The 18,582-nt window shown below is 36.7% G+C and overlaps 1 protein-coding gene across 1 annotated transcript; it reads right to left on the bottom strand.

Annotated features, from left to right (window-relative positions):
- Positions 1-555: 555 nt before the first annotated feature.
- On the bottom strand, positions 556-2,165 carry LOC120628816. Its single transcript, XM_039897440.1, has 2 exons — positions 1,974-2,165; positions 556-1,064 (listed from the first exon to the last, which is right to left on the bottom strand). The coding sequence occupies exons 1-2, from the start codon at positions 2,163-2,165 to the stop codon at positions 606-608; spliced, it is 651 nt and encodes a 216-aa protein (XP_039753374.1). The 3' UTR covers positions 556-605.
- Positions 2,166-18,582: the final 16,417 nt, after the last annotated feature.

The following is an 18,582-nucleotide window of genomic DNA, read 5'->3' as shown; positions in this document are numbered from 1 at the left end:
TAAGCTGGTATCGTGTCTAGCTGCTGTCTCCACCGGCAAGGTTGTGCGTAACTTTTGTAAACGCACAATATGGCACACTTGTGCACGAACATGTTCACTGAGAAGAGTTGTCTGTCTTCAGTTGTTAATATGGACGGGCGGGAAAACGTAGTGCTTTGTGCTGCAGCTTGTGTTTTATTAAGTCTTCTTAAAAAGAAACGAAGAAAGAAACCGCGTTGTTGGGTGAGGCCTTTCCTACAGCGACGAAATGAAGAAACGAATAGATTTGTAGAAGAAATAAAAATAGATCCATTGAGTGGATTTAAAAATTTCACTCGAATATCGTGCGAAGATTTTGAGTTGCTGGTCAATGCAGTTAGTCCTCTTATTGCTAAGCAAGATACAAACTACAGAAAATGTGTCCCTGTTTCAATAAGGCTTGCAATTACTTTAAGATATCTTGCTACTGGAGATTCTTTTGCAAGTTTAATGTATTTATTTAAAGTTTCAAAAGAACTTATTGCTCGGATTGTACCTGAAACCTGTAAGGCGTTGATAAGCGTGTTGAATGAAAATATTAAGGTAAGAAAATAAAATGACATTTAATTTTAGTTACTTTTATTGCATTACATATCATGCCAAGTTAATATTTCGCTGTCATTCTGGCGTAAAAGATCTGAGTCATCATTATCACGGATCTGAAAACTTGAAACTCGGATCTGAGAATTCGACGAATCTGAATACGGTGAAGGCATTGGAGTCGCAGTATATTTTCCAGTACCAATAATAGCATCATACAATAAATTATCAATATCTCTTTGCACTAAAATCTTCGTCCGCTCATCTTTAATTTTCCTTAACTTCGTTGCGACGGCTGCAGCAAAAATGTCGTCATCATCATGTTTTTTTGCTTCCATCTGCTTGTTTACGTTATCCATAATGGACAAAGCATGAGCAATTCTCGGGTCTTCATCGACAGCACGACGTTTCTGCGAGTTCTTCGGAGCTTTAAACTTTTCGACTGGCCTTTCATGAGGAGATTCTTGATCTTCATTCACTGTGTGTTCCTGGATATCTTGTGTTAGCTGAAATAATAATAAGATATCTTTTTTCAGATGCCTAACACTTCAGAAGAATGGATGATGATAGAACGTCAATTTGACCATCTATGGAATTTCCCTCATTGCATTGGGGCTATGGATGGCAAACATGTTGTTGTTCAAGCTCCAAAGAATACTGGAAGTGACTTTTTTAATTACAAAGGTGATTTCAGCATTGTACTTTTAGCACTGGTTGATGCAAATTATAAATTTACGTACGTAGATGTCGGTTGTAAAGGAAGAATATCGGATGGTGGTGTCTTCAAAAATACTGGATTCTATGCTAATCTTCAGCAAGGAAAATTAAATTTGCCTCCACCTTATGCGCTACCCGGAAGGAACAAACCAATTCCACATGTCATTGTGGCAGATGATGCTTTTGCATTAGATATAAATTTAATGAAACCATATCCCGGTCAACATGACAAAAGATCAAAAGAAAGAACATTTAACTATCGGTTGAGCAGAGCGAGACGTGTTGTGGAAAATGTATTTGGCATTTTGTCCGCTGTATTTCGCGTACTCAGAAAACCTATACTGTTAGCTCCAGAAAAGGCACAATTAATAACATTGACATGTTGTTACTTGCATAATTTTTTGATGACACAAAAGTCGTCTGCGCAACTTTATACTTCTTTTGGCAGTTTTGATACTGAGAACCAAATTACTCATAGCACTATCGATGGAAGTTGGCGGCGCGATGCACCCATGGCAAACTTACTACCCTTAAGACATATCGGAAGAAGACCATCTGGTGATGCGAAAGACATACGAGAAGAATTTGCACATTATTTCCAAACTGACATCGGAATGGTGGCATGGCAAGAAACACTAGCGTAAAAAGCATAACTAAAAATAAAAGCAGAGGTTTGAAAATAAAAAATTTAAACGTACCTGTTCATTTATTTCGTCCAGTGAGTTCACACTGGCATTCGGTTCGTCCCTTCCATGAAAGAAATTCAAATATGCATAACCAAACCATTTTGGCTTGTATATGTTTGATATACCAGAACCTGAAGATTTTGATTCCGCGATTTTCTTCTTTTCTCTTCGATATTGAGCCAAAATAATTTTCCATTTTCTCATTATCTCAATCGAGTCACAATTGAAACTTTGAGCCAACTCTAGAGTGGCATCGTGTTTTTTGTTTCTATTTTTATAATCATTGTGACTGGAATCCCATAGTAGAGGATAAGTTTCAATTGCTTGAATAAATTTTATAATTTTATCATTCGTCCAATCCATACTTAACTTAATCAAACAATGTGCGCGTACACATAAATGTTTTCGCTCCGGTAGCGGAAGCAAGACTGAGTTCGCGAACAACAAGCGTGTACGCGTCGACAGGAGTCCATTGCATGCATGTGTGCGCGCACAAAAGTATACAGATGTGCGCGAACATTTCTAAAATGTTCGCGCACATTTTGTTATTGTTTTTCGGAGTGAGTCGACCAGCGTGAACATTTGTGTCATACACTGTGCGTTACAGTGCCGCACAGTTCGGCACATTGGTGGAATCGCATCTTTACAAGCAGCATTAAGTTCATTTTACTTTGACGTTGTAGTGTTTCGATACTCGAAAACAATCGTGGTTGAGAGCTTGGAAGTTTCATACTAAGAGCACCGAAATGAAATCCGTTGGTTTCTGCGCCTACAGGATAGTTTGTGAAACGTAGGTTTGCGGCTCTGGAGAAGTTGAAACATAATAGTATTTTAAACCTAGTAGTATTTGACCACGGTAGGCACTAATGTTTGGTTAAAACAGGTATACATTGGGGAAAGTTATATATTAAAAAAAGGTAATACGTTACTGGTAACTTAAATGGTGTGGTGTGCATTTTATACATGCATAAATGCACTGCCTATCCTAAAGATTTTTTTATAACTAGTGTTAGAGACAGATTTTTCTATTTTAATTAATCTCCCGCTTAACTTTCTATCCTCGCTCAATATTTCTTGATCGCCTTCTTATTGTTAGTCTGCATTTAGAGCTTCAAACTTACGTACCATAAACTTTAGATTACAGATTTAAGAAATGTGCAATCGAAATTCATGATTTTTATCAAAGATCTGACTATATTTATACTATTTTAAAAGTTCATTTATTAATCATTTATCTGTGAAATCATACAACTCTTTCACACCACTGATTTTTGACACTAGATAGTAATTGGAACATTCTATTTAGTTCAAATTTTCACATGATAAAATCTAATTTGACAATCATTTAGTTATTATTTTGTAATAAATACAATTAACCCCGCAGTGTACATGGAAATTGCATAAATAATTCAATCGTTGAATATTGTTTTTGAATATCCGATAAAAGGTGTAAATCTGTTAAAGGACATTTTGCTGTAGTTGTTAATCGACTGATGATGCTATAGGGGATGCCCGTTATGCCAGGGAATGACTGTTACTGAACATATCCTCTAGTTACTTAGGATTACCGCTAATTTATCGTCGTTTTCGTCATTTCACCCCATGGATAATCACTGATGGATTTCCACAGTCCACGATGGTGATACCCATTGTGGTCATGAGGACCAGTAGCGCGTAGATACGCGCTTCGCTATAAATATGTCAACCCATTATCTCCTCTTATCTCATTCAAATAGGAATACAATATGGTGGTCATAATTATATTGTGGTCCTTGAGAAAAAAAGGGGGCGATTAAATGCTAATAGGGGTCAACGATAGTGCATTTTCATTTATGTAGTAATTTTGGTTTTCCAGATTTGTGATGGTTAGAATCATTAAACATTTTCTGCGAGTAACAAGAAACCAGCTGACAGACATTGAAGCTGATGAATTTGCAAAATTCAGTGACAAACTATATTGACAGTATTTCACTAACTCCAGACTCGGACTTAGCCAAAAATGCAAATTGCTTTTTAAATAAAAATTGGACTAAAACTGAAATAGTTTTAATGTAAAAGTGGTTTATATTGAATTAATTTAAGACAAAATTTATATATTTTATTTAAAGAAAACCCAGTCTACTAAAAGTTTGTTAAATCAGAAATCTATGATTGTGTGTTTTTTAAAAAAGGTTTTATTGTAAATGTTGTGTCTAGTCTGTGATATGGCTTAACTCTTCCATTCGTTATACTCTGTACACGCTATAAAAGGAAAATAGGTTATTATATTAACAGAGACACAGTATATTTTGTCTGAATTGCAAGTGGAAAAGAAAAGTGTCTTTGGATGGCTAAAACCCAGAGCCTAGTGCAAGTTAAAAAAAGTGTCTCCGCTCATACAAGCAGACTGACCTAAAGATTTATTTTATGATGTCTACTGATTATTATTTTCCTTATTATTTCGCGTGTACACTATAAAGAAAGTTATAAATAAGTTTATTTGTTTGCTATGTTACATCTAATAGACTTTTTATAACTTAAATTGATTATGAATCTAATTTTATTGCATGAATGAATCTGTAACAAATTTTGATTCCTAGTTACCGTTTTATTTAAATTGAACTCATTATTTGATTAACCCTGTTTACATAATTTTAATGGAGCTGGTAATATTTTTTTGTAGTAAATGATAACTTCATTGTAACAAAATTTTAAGACAATTCTGATAATTTGAGGTCACTTGCAGATGTTCCTCAATAACTGCAAATGATTGACGGAAAGTTTACCGACAGCATTCAACCGACTTGTAAGTTCTCCCCCGCAATTTTTAGAAATTTACACTCTTGACCAAAACTTTGTCATATTACAGTTATTACTTTGTTATAGTGTCACTAATCAGAAAATAAAATTGTGTTTATTTTTTATTTTAAGCAGAAATTTTTAGAATTGCTTATTTTATTTGGTTGTCTGTCGGACTATATGTAGGATATATTCTACCCTCAGTTTATTTGTCGATCAGCTGCTAGAATACAAATTTTACACATTATGGGATAGCTCACTTTTCATCATAGACTGCTTTACTTACCATTAGTTGAGATCGTTAATTTGATGAAAAATCGATCGTGAAGTGAAATTTTTAATCTCTAAGAAAAAAATAATCTTCAGAATCTTTTAAATTATTTACATAATTCTCATATTTTTATCATCTCTCTTTATAACTTGACATAAGGATGTCGTTGTTAATCGATGCTGTTGGCAAAACACTCATATTTGCCGTCGCGAAATGTTGTTGGTGAACTTTCCGTCGCCGAATTGTTGTCGGTACATTTTCCGTCGCTGAATTGTTGTCTTTTGTGGTAATCTTACAGTCGGCGAAGTTGTTGTAAACTTACCGGATACCTTCAATATGTACCTTTAAGTTTAAAGAATAAATGTCGGTAACTAGTAATCGGAGATAATGTTATTGCAAATAATGCAAAGTGCTTCCGTCTTTTTATAAAAAAAAAAAACAAAATTATATTCATCGACTGCCCCCGTGTTTCCTTTACGCAGTATTACAGTTGTTTGTAAAAATGAAAACCTAAAAAGATCATTGTAACACAGAATACGAGTTCACTGTAAATTTTCGTACTGTGATACTTCTACTATACTATTAATATTATGTTGGATTTTTTAAAAGTTTTGCCATTTACTTACCTGTAAATATTTATAGTGGATATCTATAATTTTTATATTAAATGAAAATATACATACTATAGTCAAATTTTGTCTTATTTGTGTAACCTTGTCATTTTTTGACTTTAAAAAGTGCGTATGGGTACGAAGTCTTTTCAGGGCCATCGTACCAAGCGAATAAACACACTTTCTTATTTACTAGGCTGTGCACTGCGATTAAACACGAGTCAACTGCAGGGTAATCCTACGTAGACCTACTTATGAAGGCGTAGTAATGCTATGTGTAATGCTTTATAATATTAAAGGCAGCAATAGTAAATAACGAGGAAATTTTATAAAAGACTAAGGTGCGCGGGAGTTTTCCATCATTTTAAACTTACCCACATAAAAATTGATACAACATGAAACGGAATTACGAAATACCGTTGAAGGGTGCGTAAGAACTTCATTCGGAATGACCCCTATACAAATATTAAATCAAAAGAAGCATATTTACTTATCCATACAAATTTATTTAAAACATTCTAGGTATTTACTTCTGACAACCCTATTAAAGATAAAAGATCGCCACGTGCATAGTACCTACGCTATGCGACGCGTATCTAATGTGAGAGGAGTGTGCAAAAGTAAAAACAAGATTGATTCAATTTGCATGTGATGTTAGAGCTGTATCTGTTTTCTTTCAGTAAAAACTATGGCAATGGTTTACTCAAAAACTTAGCGTTTTGGTTTCACAAATAAGTTCAGAGTCAGTATATTATGTAAGGTACCTCTAAGCCCTCGTATTATTTCGGTTTTCTATTACACGTATATTGTGACAGCTCGTCCGAGGATTACTACCGCTATGCTTATTTCTGCCGACAAGCATCATTGATTCTGTGTTCCGGTCTAAAAGACTTGTTTGCCCGTGTTATTACGGGCACATGAGGCTACAACAACGCATGTGTTTGATAGACACAGTAAAGGTGGGGTCCCACGGCCCGTGTTATGATAGGCCAGACCGACAGGCCATAGGAACCGTCGCGCCCGATGAAGCCTGTAGTCGCCCGTCCGATCCGTCGGGAGTCGGTAAGTTCAATGGCGCGGCGCGACGGTGCCTGCCGTGGCCTGTGCGGGTGCGTCTGCGTCGGTTCTAACTCATTCATTTTACTTGCGGCGACGCGTGCGCGTACACGCACATGATGGAGAGGACGAACAATTTAATATTCAAGTTGAGGCCGGTACAGATTGACACACCTTGGGAACGGCACGGCGTGAAACGTAATCAGCCGCACAGGCATCCACAGGCGTCGCACGGTCCGGCCTGGCCTGTGATAAAACGGGCCGTGGGACCCCACCTTAAGACGTCTTCCTTGCATGCATTGCAAAGCGTTGCTTTGATTTTTCATCATCATCATCATCGTCATATCAACCCATTAACGGCCCACTACAGGGCTCGGGTCTCCCATAATGAGAAGCATTTAGGCCGTATTTATATTTCACCACGTCTTGGCTAGCAAGTGCGGATTGGTGGACTCCACGCGCCTTCGAGAAGATTATGTTGAATTCTCAATTTTGTAATATTTTAATTGCGTAAAACGCACATAACTTAAGAAAGTAACGATTCGAACTCTGCCACGAATGTGAAACCGAAGTCCTAAATAGGCTATCACCGTTTCGTCAATTATTAAGTACCTAAAACAAAACAATTTTTTTTGGTACTCATGTAGTACGAAAAAATAAATGTTGCAGTAAAGATTTAACGAAGTTTTCGTGTTATTTGGCAAAAACATGTATCTTGAAGGTACCCTATTGTTATCGGGATAAAAAAATATCCTACCTATGTTAATCCAGAGTATCAGCTAATATCTAATTAGTATCGATAAGTAAGTATATCTACCACATAGTTGGTTCAGTGGAACCGTGCAACAACATTTTGGCGGTCAAAATTGTTGCAATGCTGTGTTCCGATCTGAAGAGCGTGGTTGCCGGTGTAATTCCTGTAATTAGTGAGGCTTAACACCTACGCCTCAAATTTATGGACACAGAGTGGCATGTTGCAGGACGTGCTCCTTGCATGCCCTGTGAAGTGCTTCTGTGTTTATAGGCGATGGTTCCAACTTATCATCAGATGGGCCATCTGCATGGTCTATCAAACATAACTAAAAAAAAAAAAATTATAATCCGTAGCCTTAGTAGGACAAGACTTGCTCACTCGCAATCGAGTAGTCGTTTTGGAGTATTAAACTCTGTATCGTCAAAGTAAAATGGATCTTATATTACTCGCTTTAGAGTCGCAAATCTGTATTTCTGATGTTAGTTTACAAGTGTTCTTTCAAAAGCCCTAAAAATAATTGTAGGCAAATTTGAGCTTTAGTTTGATATAAATAAGATCTTTTGACTACGATGTTCAAGTATTTACTCGAAAACAACACCTCGATTGCGACCGCGCAACTCTTGTACTAATGCCAAACTGTCCTTAGTGTGTAGCTTCACATAATCGTGTCACATAAAACAGCCAGTAGACACACGAATTGTTCTCCGGGGGAATGTCGAGCAATGTGAATATAAAGCGCGAAAGGGTCTCGTTGACGAAGGTGCCTACTTATTCGCCCCACGCACTTTATAAAGTCCGCCATAAATCTAACCAACTACCCGCGACTAACCACGCAAAATGTTTCCTAGAATTACGTATACAGAATATAAAGTTGCCTACCCTTAATAACAATCATATTAATGTACTACGATAGGTATATAAACTATGTAATATGTAGGTACCTGTGAGGTAAAGTTATTACCTAATAGTTTTTTGTGCTCAGAGCTCGTTTGGGGAAGTTCTGCCGCCAAGAAGTATTGCTTCGTTGCGGTTGCCTGAAGAGCGTGCTTGCCGGTGTAATGACACGCACATACGCCTCAAGTTGATGGCTCATCCATCACTTTGAAGGATTCGTTACTTGCATAACCTGAAGTGCCACCGCTTTATGAATACGGAGCCACCGTTTTATGAAGTTTAGGTAGTCCGCAATAGGTAAAACAGTCTGCTTGTTCCGCTACTTATTACTTTAAATAAAAGGATTAGGTATATTTTACTAACCCTACAAATACCTACTATAAAAATTGCCTATGGCAGTTTATTTATGATTTAGAATAGAATAGAATAGAATAGGAAAATGTTATTGCAACACAACACAATGGGAAAAAACAAGTATAGTACTTAGTGCTAGAGTGCAAAGGCGGCCTTATCACTAAAAGTAAACTTTTAACAACCTGAGCGTGCGAAGCCGATAAAAAAGAGGAAAGTGGATGGTGCATAAAGTATGTTACAAAAAATAAAATAAACCTTCATGTACATACATTCTACATTTACATAATAACTTCAAAAATACAATATTTATGATATATATTTATGCTATTATAAACTTATATACTAGACTTGGATTACTGTCCTTACTATCCTTACTACGTATAATATTGTAAATGTGAGTGTGTATCACATACCTACCTATTTCACAAAAAAATTTGTTTGTTTATCCTTCACGTTATAATTACGCAATCAATCAACTTGGTTTTTTGCATAGAGTTAGTTGAAAAGACGGAGAGTAACATAGGTTTTTTTCCAGGAAAACCAACGGTCCCCATGAGATTTGTAAAAATCCGTTACAGACGCAGACAAAGAACGCGGGGCACAGCTGGTAAAATAATATTTGGGCGGTCTGTTGACTACAACAATTAAAATCTTGGCTATTTTTGACTCCAGAAACGCAGGATACAACATAAAACCTACTCCTTGATCTTTTTTAATTAACTTGCCTCGGATGGCAATCTGTGTAATTTCGATGTTAAGACTAGCAATTTATCCCGGATTAGTAATTAAGAGTTCCCCTATTTAGGGGCTTGAACTGTGGAGAGTAACAAGCTATTTGAGTGAGATTCGATGGGCTTTTCTCTCTCCTTGTTTAAGTGCTGGACCAGTTGGTCTACAAAATTTAAGGTATACTTAGTTGAAGAATACTCTGGATTGTTTATGGTTTGTTCTATTTACGAACCGTCTTCCGCACGAGGTTAAATATGTATTTTAATACTCTGCTGGATATAGGTTTTTTGGAATCAGTTCATAAATTCTTGATTTTTTATCGCTTACATCCAGCGGTTCCTTGCGTATCTACCTAGTTGTAAGTCTGTGTTCACCGATGGTTGCCTGACGCCGTCCATCCGTTTTCCGAGCTGTGTGCCCCCGAGTAGCCACTGCAGCTCCCCAACTCGTTGATTTATGTTGGTAATTCTCGCTTATCGACGGATTTCCTTATTTGTGATAAGATTACATTTTTATTTTTTTAAATATGGAGGAGCAATATCCTCACGGATGCCATTAACTGGCATGGCCGACTTCACCCCTATATCGTATATCTTTAAACGAGCAATTCTTGTATATATATAATTGGAATCTCGGAATCAACGGCAACGATTTTCATGATTTTTAGTATACAGGGGGTTTCGGGGGCGATAAATCTATCTAGCTAGGATTCATTTATAGAAAATGTCATTTTATTTGTGTTAATAACCGATTTGGTGCAACGAAGTTGCACCGGTCAGCTTGTTAATTATGAAGAGATCTGCGGACTAAAAACCTCCTCCATCCTCCACTGTACTTTTACTACACTAAATATTCCATCAGAAAAGAAGCTGTTTAATTCAGGCTTCGGTGTGATTAGATTACAAACTGACGGCCGACTGGCGCAGTGGCTTTCTGAGTCAAAGGCCGTGGGTTAGATTCCCACAACTGGAAAGTGTTGTAGTAACATGAATACTTTTCAGTGTCTGGGTGTTTATCTGTATATTATAAGTATTTATGTATCTATTTTTCATAAAAATATCCATCAGTCATTTAAGTACCCATATCATTTAAGTATTGTCGTAGTATATTTATATTTATACTAGCTGTTGCCCGCGACTTCGTCTGCGTTTGATTTTGTTTTTTGTGGCATTCAATTTGGTTATGGTTCTAAAAAAAATAAAGTATTCAGTATCGCTAAGCCTTAAATGGGGGGTTTCCGCTGAGGAGTTCTGTCCTCTATCTCCATCCACATTCATTAAATCTACACAAAGTTTGGGCAAAATTAAACACATATTATCACCTCTATAGTACAAAAATAATTATTTAAATCGGTTATAATTTGTCGGAGTTATGGTGAAAAATCGTTAAACACCTTCATCCCCTCTCCCAAAGGAACCGAGCTTAATGTCGGGTTAAAAAGTATCCTATATTACTTCTAACACTTCCAAGAATATGTGTACAAAGTTTGAGTGTTGTCATGAAGATCGGTTAAGTAGTTTTTGCGTGAAAGCGTAACAAAAATATACGTCATTTCGCAGGCGTGTTGCTAGATGTCCGTAGGTTGGAAAAAATACGTCCTCCGTCCGTCCTGGACATTCATCGTTTTATCCCGAGCGCTTCCTGATTATGGCCTCAACTTATCTTGATTTGGATTGATCAGACATCCGTGCTGCGAATTAATTCGTTGGATTAAATATGTAGGACCATTTCTACGACTAAAATGTGCCTCAACTATCTGAGTCTAGCAAAGATAAATAAATAAGTAAATAAATATACACACATCGCCATCTAGCCCCAAAGTAAGCATAGCTTGTGTTATGGGTACTAAGATAGCTGATGAATATCTTTATGAATATAATACACGTAAATAATTATAATATACTGATAAACACCCAGACACTGAAAAACATTCATGTTCGTCACACAAATATTTTTCCAGTTGTGGGAATCGAACCCACGGCCACTGCGCCAATCGGCCGCCTAACTTTAACTGCAACGCTGTATTGCAGTACGAAAATCAGATTGGAATTAATTTTTTTAATTTTTTTTACTCCCCTACTGATAAACCTCTCGAATTCAATATCGTCTGGTAAGATGGTAACGGATTAACCTGTCAGTTACATTAAACCCATATCCCTCATCGGTTTCTACATGACATCGTACCGGAACGCTAAATCGCTTGGCGGCAAATCTTAGTCGATAGGGTAACCAGCTACGCCAAAGCTCCTCGCCTCTCAAAGAAAATTCAGAAGTTATAGATCGAAACTGGGACCTCCCACTTAAAACCGCAGCGATCACCGCTGCGCCAGGGAGGTCGTTGAACCTAACAAGTTTTTTCCTATTCAAAAAATCCCAGGTCAGTGCCCTCGTTGATCAGACTATATGCAGCCACTTTACGAAAGGAATAGAACAAAACTGAGTTTGCCCGGGGATATTGTCACCAATTCGCGGTAACGACCTCAAGCCCGAGGGAAATCTTAGGTACAAAGTATGGACCCTGTCACTTTGAGATTGGCTGAGATAAAATAGGTTTGAACAGATTTACCAGACAAGAGCTTTTATTTTGCTCACTTCCAAAAATAGCACTTCTTTCACGTTCGCACCAGTAGAAAAATAATGTTTTTTCTCCGATTGAATGCCTTTCCCCGGAAATCTCACAGAAAATTTAAGAACTCCTATCTAGTCACTAATTGAAGTTTAAAAGGGTTTATGTCCTAACTTATGAATAAAACATTCAGTGGACACTGGCAAAATTCTCGGCGCTATAATAAAAAAATATAAAAAAAGTGTAAAAAAAACGCGACGATGGTCAAATTTACTTTGTATTTATTTAACTATCTATAAAGCAGCATCATTTGCGACTGTTTGCACTAGACACTACAATATACACGTCTACATGAACGCCGAAATATTACTGCTTTAGTTATATACGCTTGAGAGGTCCATTATTTGCTGACTCTAAGTTTAATCTGTGAAACCAAAACGCTAATAGTTTTTTAGTAAACCACTGCCATATATTTTCAAGAAATCAGATACATCCCAAACATCACATGCAAAATGAAAATCAAGTGCTCCTGTCACTTTATTAGAGACGCGTCGGCGTCGCGATAGCGTGCGCGTGTCGGTCTTTTATCTTCAATAGGGCTGTCACATTTAGAATGTTTTGAATGAGTTTGTGTGGAAAATAAATATGCTTCTTTTAATTTCATATTTTTACAAAGTGATTCCTTATGAAATATCATTACGAACACTTTAACAGTATTTCGTAATTCGGTTGCACATTGTATATACCTAATATTTCATCGAGGTGTCTTTGTGTAGTGTGTATGACAAAATTGCCGCAGACGATCCGACCTAAAAAAACTTGACTTGAGAATTTGCAGTTGCTCTTATTCTCAACAACATTATTCTTAATTGATTAAAATTATATTTTTGTAACTCAATGACTAATTTCGAAACCTGTGGGTATCGCTAAATGCCGCGATACCTACCCTATGTATCGAATGAGTGTCGCCAACATATCTTATAGACCTAGCTTACTCTACATCAGTGGCGTGCATAGAGGGAGAGAGAGGATGCACAGGGTATGCAGATGGTATAAAATGAAGAAAATCTCCAGTACGAGCTATAAATACTTAAGGGTAGGTTTTTTATAACTCTTAATACCTATCCTTAAGTTTTTTATAACTCCTACTGGACATTCTCTGTGCATACCCTCTGTGCACGCCACTGCTCTATATACATGTAGTTTTATAAAATGGGTAAATAATTAAACTTTTGATAACTATAATCTGGTTAGTGCCAGATATTTTATTAATTTGATTATCATTTTAACAAATGTGCTAGAAGTCTTATTTACTTAACAAATATTTTTGAAGAAATAATTAAAATTATATTTGATTCACAGCCAATGTTAATGACATTATGCCGATGGGTATTTTGATATAAATACGGGTGCAATTTTTTTTGTTGATATAAAACCGAGCTGAGGTCCGAGTCCACGAAGGAGGCACCCTCGGGACGACGTCCCCCACTTCCCCCCGATGACTTCGAGCCCTGGGGCTTCTTATGGCGAGCTCTCGCGCTCGCCCCACTCCCTCGGTGACGCCGTAGCAACCTCTAAGCAGGGCTAGCATGGGTGGGAGATAAAAATATATCCCCCCGATAATATCCCATGACAGGGGATATAATTAACGTTGCCTGCTAAATCACTGGAACATACAATAGGAGAAGTTTACCCCCGTTTTTATTTGTTACCAGTTGTGCGTCAGTGATCTGAGGGGATATAATTATCTCCTGCCCATGCTAGGTTATCGGCATCTGTCCATCTGAAAATCGAATCGATACAATTCATTATTTTATAAGACTCTAGACGATGCTTAGATATCTCACGGTGCCTTAGTCACTTGCTAAAAAATGTAAAATAATATTACTAATACTAATACTAGTAATATAGCTATTTACTAACAAAATTAAGCTTATTTTATCAATAGTTCTCGCCTGTATATGTTTATGGAGCCGCACAGGATAAGGATCGCATTCCATTTTACGGTTAAATAAAAAGTGGTCATTGGGGATACTTTATTGAGATTTCCCCAAGCATGCCCTAAGAGTAAACCTCGTAAAAGGGGCTTTATATAAAATCCTATCAATTTCTTTCGGAAGCAGTTCGTACTAGGAGCTTAATTTTAAGAGACTTAAAAAGAGATTCCCCAGGGGGAAATCGACGACCTCCCAGGCGTAGCGCAAGGCAGGCAATTTGGGAATTTATAATTTCTGAATTTTCTCTGGTTTGGTCTGGTGGGAGGTTTTGGCCGTGGCTAGTTACCAACCTACCGACAAAGACGTGCCGCTAAGCGATTTAGTGTTCCGGTGCGATGTCGCGTAGAAACCAATTAGGGGTATGACTACCATACTCCCTAACAGGTTAGCCCGCTGCCATCTTAGACTGCATCATCGCTTACCACCACGTGAGATTGGAGTCAAGGGCTAACTTGTAGTGAAATAAATAAAAATCGCGAGCGACGTCAAAATATTACGGGCTATAGATAACCACCTCTTCTTTCAAGTTCCATATTTAAGTACCTATCACATATCCTGCCTAGATAGAAGTGCCAATATTTGTTATCTATTATTTGTTTTTTTTAATGGAAGATTAAAATAAGCCATTTTACTTGGATCTTGAAATAATCATCGACCACATAAAAAATGCAGTTAATAATTAATGTAACGACAGAATTTAAATAATATTTATTGAAATTCTGGCTTAATGTGTAATTGTAACTTGATATATTCATGTAAATAACCAGACAAAGGGTTCTAAAACTGTTACTGTCACCACCTAATATTGTTTTTATTTAATTTATCAGCAATGGATGGCTTCATACGATTTGACAGCTTGTAAAGTGCTAGATATTTTATTTATTTATTTAAGTACATATACATTAGTTATACATTTAACCCACTTACAGCCAAGGTTATACAAATTAATTTATATACACGTACAATTTTTACTTAAAAAGAATAATTGGCCATATGTTAGGGTGAATATTTGACTCCTAACTAGATATCTGTGTCTAGGATAACATAATAAATCAACCACGAACTTTCGGCTTAGAAGTACTTATTATGTGTATTTTTTGTTGTAGCTAACCTGAACATTTAGTTATGTATAAGCAAATGCAAGCACTAATTACCTATGTTGTACATAACATGATAGACTTACCTGGTATTAAAACACTAACAAGACTTTAAAATGTGCAATGACACTACAAAAACACCATACAAATAAATTAATCACTTTTCTATTACAACACACCAAACGCTCCGAAATTACCCATACATTAATAATGATGTGTGCTTACCCGCAAATTTTACGGCGAACAGTCGGCGCTTGCGCAGTGCGCCGACGTACACTGTTGTTGTTAGAAAGATATAGGAAAATTTTGCAGGAAGTGACATGAATAATGGAGATTGAGCGTACTATATAATTTAAGTAATACATGTTTAGTGAATTAATATATGTTTATTTAAGTAATATATGTTTAGTTTTTTTTTCTTGTGCCTTGGAAGGCCTCACTAGAATAGAATTTACCTAATTCTTCCTAGGTCGAATCCTTCACTAGCTCGGGATTTAAACTAGGTAATCACAACAAAAACAAACTTTGCCTCTAGTTGAACAGATAACCATTGTTTATTAAATTGTATCCTCCTGTGCCAACCCTACCAAAATAGGTATAAATTTTGCTCGCTTCTTGTTCTTAGAAGCCTTGACTCTGTTCCATTTCTCCTCTGTGCTCGTAGGTCGATATAGTCGATAAAGACCCCTTGCAGTGCCGGATTAACCACGTAGCGAAAGTAGCAATTGCTACGGGCCCCGCGCGAAAGACGGCCCCGCATATTTAATACCACTCATCTCTGACTGACTGACTGACTAACAGACACGCACACACACACGCACACACACAAGCACACACACACGCACACACACACGCACACGCCCACGCACACAGACATCGCCTACTGATACTACACTTTTAATTACCCACAAAATTGTAACCTTTATATAGCAAATACTTATTGTATTTAAGATACGTATTGAGTATTGAATTGTATTTTTACCACTTTATACTTAAGAACCCATACTTCAAGGGCTCTTTTAAAAAAATTGCTACGGGCCCCGGGCTTGCTTGATCAGGCACTGACCCCATGGAGTATCGGTCGAGAAGTGGTTCTCATGAAAAGAAAACTGCCTCGTATGCTCTATCTATGGCATTTTAATAACATCTGTAATAATAGTTATTTGTATGTAGATATGAGGAATTGAAGGCTTACATGGAGCGTACGAAATAAGTGGATATTATGTCACTTCGTATGACAGAACAGATTTGTATTCCAGATCACGCACTTAAGCCATTAATAATAGCAGATGCTTATTTAGTGCTTCTAATGTATCATTTTGTAAGGAAAGTGATGTTAAGAGCGCTTGTGCACGAGGCACCTGCGTTTAATAACTGCTAAGCTTTTTTGCAGATTCTTACGGTTGTATCTGCTTTGGACCAGTGGAAGAATATCTACAAACAGACAGCCGTGACGTATAGATATCACTTATTAGCAATGACGAAAGCCTAATTATAAGTAAAAAAAATTTGACGGCCGATTGGCGCAGTGGGCAGCGACCCTGCTTTCTGAGCCAAGGCCGTGGGTTCGATTCCCACTACTGGACAATGTCTGTGTGATGAACATAAATGTTTTTCAGTGTCTGGGTGTTTATCTATATATTATAAGTATCTATGTATATTATTCATGTAATAATTCATCAGTCATCTTAGTACCCATAACACAAGCTATGCTTACTTTGGGGCTAGATGGCGATGTGTGTATTGTGTTGTGTTGTTGTTAAAATTTGAAAAAAAAAACTATTTTTTACTATTGACGTACCAGCTGTTTTCACCTATTTGTACGACCGGATATACAGTGTGCTTCATCTAAGGATAAAATGAAAAGGCCGAAATAACTGCTAGTTAATTCACTGCCGTGTTATAGGTATGATACCAAATAAAAAGTGCAATAAAAGTATATTCATTCATACATTCATTCATTCATACAAACATTCGTTGTGAATGTGCTAGCGACACTGTCATATTTAATTTTAGTTTCGTTTCTTTTTTCCTTTAGTGAATAAATAGAGAGCAAATGAGCAAGCGGGTCACCTAATCCCCACAAATGAATATCAACAGCACCAGAGCCAATATGTACGCTGTGTAGTTGTTTATCCGCCCCTTAAATAATCCCATATTGAACTCAAGTGGACACACCGCGGTAAGTACGTACCACAATTTGTATGGAAGAGAATATCTACTAAAACGGACTGTCGAAGACCTGATTGTGTCTAGCCCTGCAGGTGGAGGGGATGTGTTTCTGCGACGCATAGTACAATGGTTTTCCACGCATTTGGATCGGAAGTAGTGCACAATCGTTCTTAGTGGAAGAGTAATGATGTAAGACATCAAACATATTCAACGATTCATACATTATGTCAACAACCTCTTCATAAACGAGGCATTTCTTGTGGAGGAAGTACCTAATCTTTATAAAGGGAATTTTGAGTGTGATCTTTATAAATTATGACCGACCGAATTGCTGAAAAAAGACATATAAGGTGTCTTTTTTCAGCAATTTCGGCCGGCAACCTTACACGTATTACGTAAAAAGAGCGCTGCAAATGATTATATCAGGGTTAGCTACATGGATTCTGATTGTTGCAAAACGCAGTAAAATCAATATAATGATAAACAGAGCAAATATTAATTCGCGAATCAACTATTCTAAAAATTCCTTCCCATAGTACTTCTTTCTATTCTAAATCCTTTTCAGTTGAAGCTGTTCGGCTATGGAACTCTCTCCCCTAAAACATTTTATGCCACCCTAATTCGTCATTTTTTTTTTTTTTTGCTTCGGAGTCACTTTTCTTTGTGTTGTTGGCTTGTACTTTGTATGATATAGTAATTGATATATATATTTATTTTTAATTTGTTAACTGCTCTTCTCGAGATCGCTTTTTAGCGATAAGGCCGCCCATTGTACCTGTGTTTTATTGTGTTGTTTTTGTTTATAATTTAATTTCTGTTAGGTGTACAATAAAGTGTATTTTCATTTTTCATTTCATTTTCATTTCATTTTTTTCATTTTCATTATACGAAGGAGTAAAATATGATAACTTGACACTTCCATACAAATTAGCAGATTTATTCCAAAGTTCTCAAAAGTAGGTTCTCTAAATTTACTTGGGGCCAAAGGGTCAAGGCGATTTAATTTAACAACTTCATACAAATTTGCCCCATTAATATATCGATTGCTGTGTTAGGAAAATTGACAACTAATGTCGACTTGTAAAACTAAAATATTTATTTATTTATTTTATTGATTTGTTTTAAAAAAAATCAAAAAATATTATATTGCACACAAAACCATATAATAATAAAGAACTGTCTAAGTTTAAAGCAATTAAAATGTCTCTCGCTTCGAAGGCGAAGAAAAAGAAAACTTCATGAAGAAACCTGCATGCCTGAGAGTTCTCCATAATGTTCTCAAAGGTGTGTGGAGTCCACCAATCAGCACAGGGCCGGCGTGGTGGGCAACGGTCTATACCCT

The sequence above is a fragment of the Pararge aegeria genome, chromosome 13, assembly GCF_905163445.1.
Source record: "Pararge aegeria chromosome 13, ilParAegt1.1, whole genome shotgun sequence".
Taxonomy (NCBI): domain Eukaryota; kingdom Metazoa; phylum Arthropoda; class Insecta; order Lepidoptera; family Nymphalidae; genus Pararge; species Pararge aegeria.
Note: the sequence above shows the minus strand (reverse complement) of the source record. Positions and strands in the feature narration are given on the sequence as shown.

Bases quoted from the DNA above. Each gene is read 5' to 3' on its own strand.
- LOC120628816 (XM_039897440.1), bottom strand. From the start codon at position 2,165: ATGAGAAAATGGAAAATTATTTTGGCTCAATATCGAAGAGAAAAGAAG. The intron at 1,065-1,973 runs GTACGTTTAAAT...TTATTATTTCAG, and splicing joins TGGACGAAATAAATGAACAG to CTAACACAAGATATCCAGGA.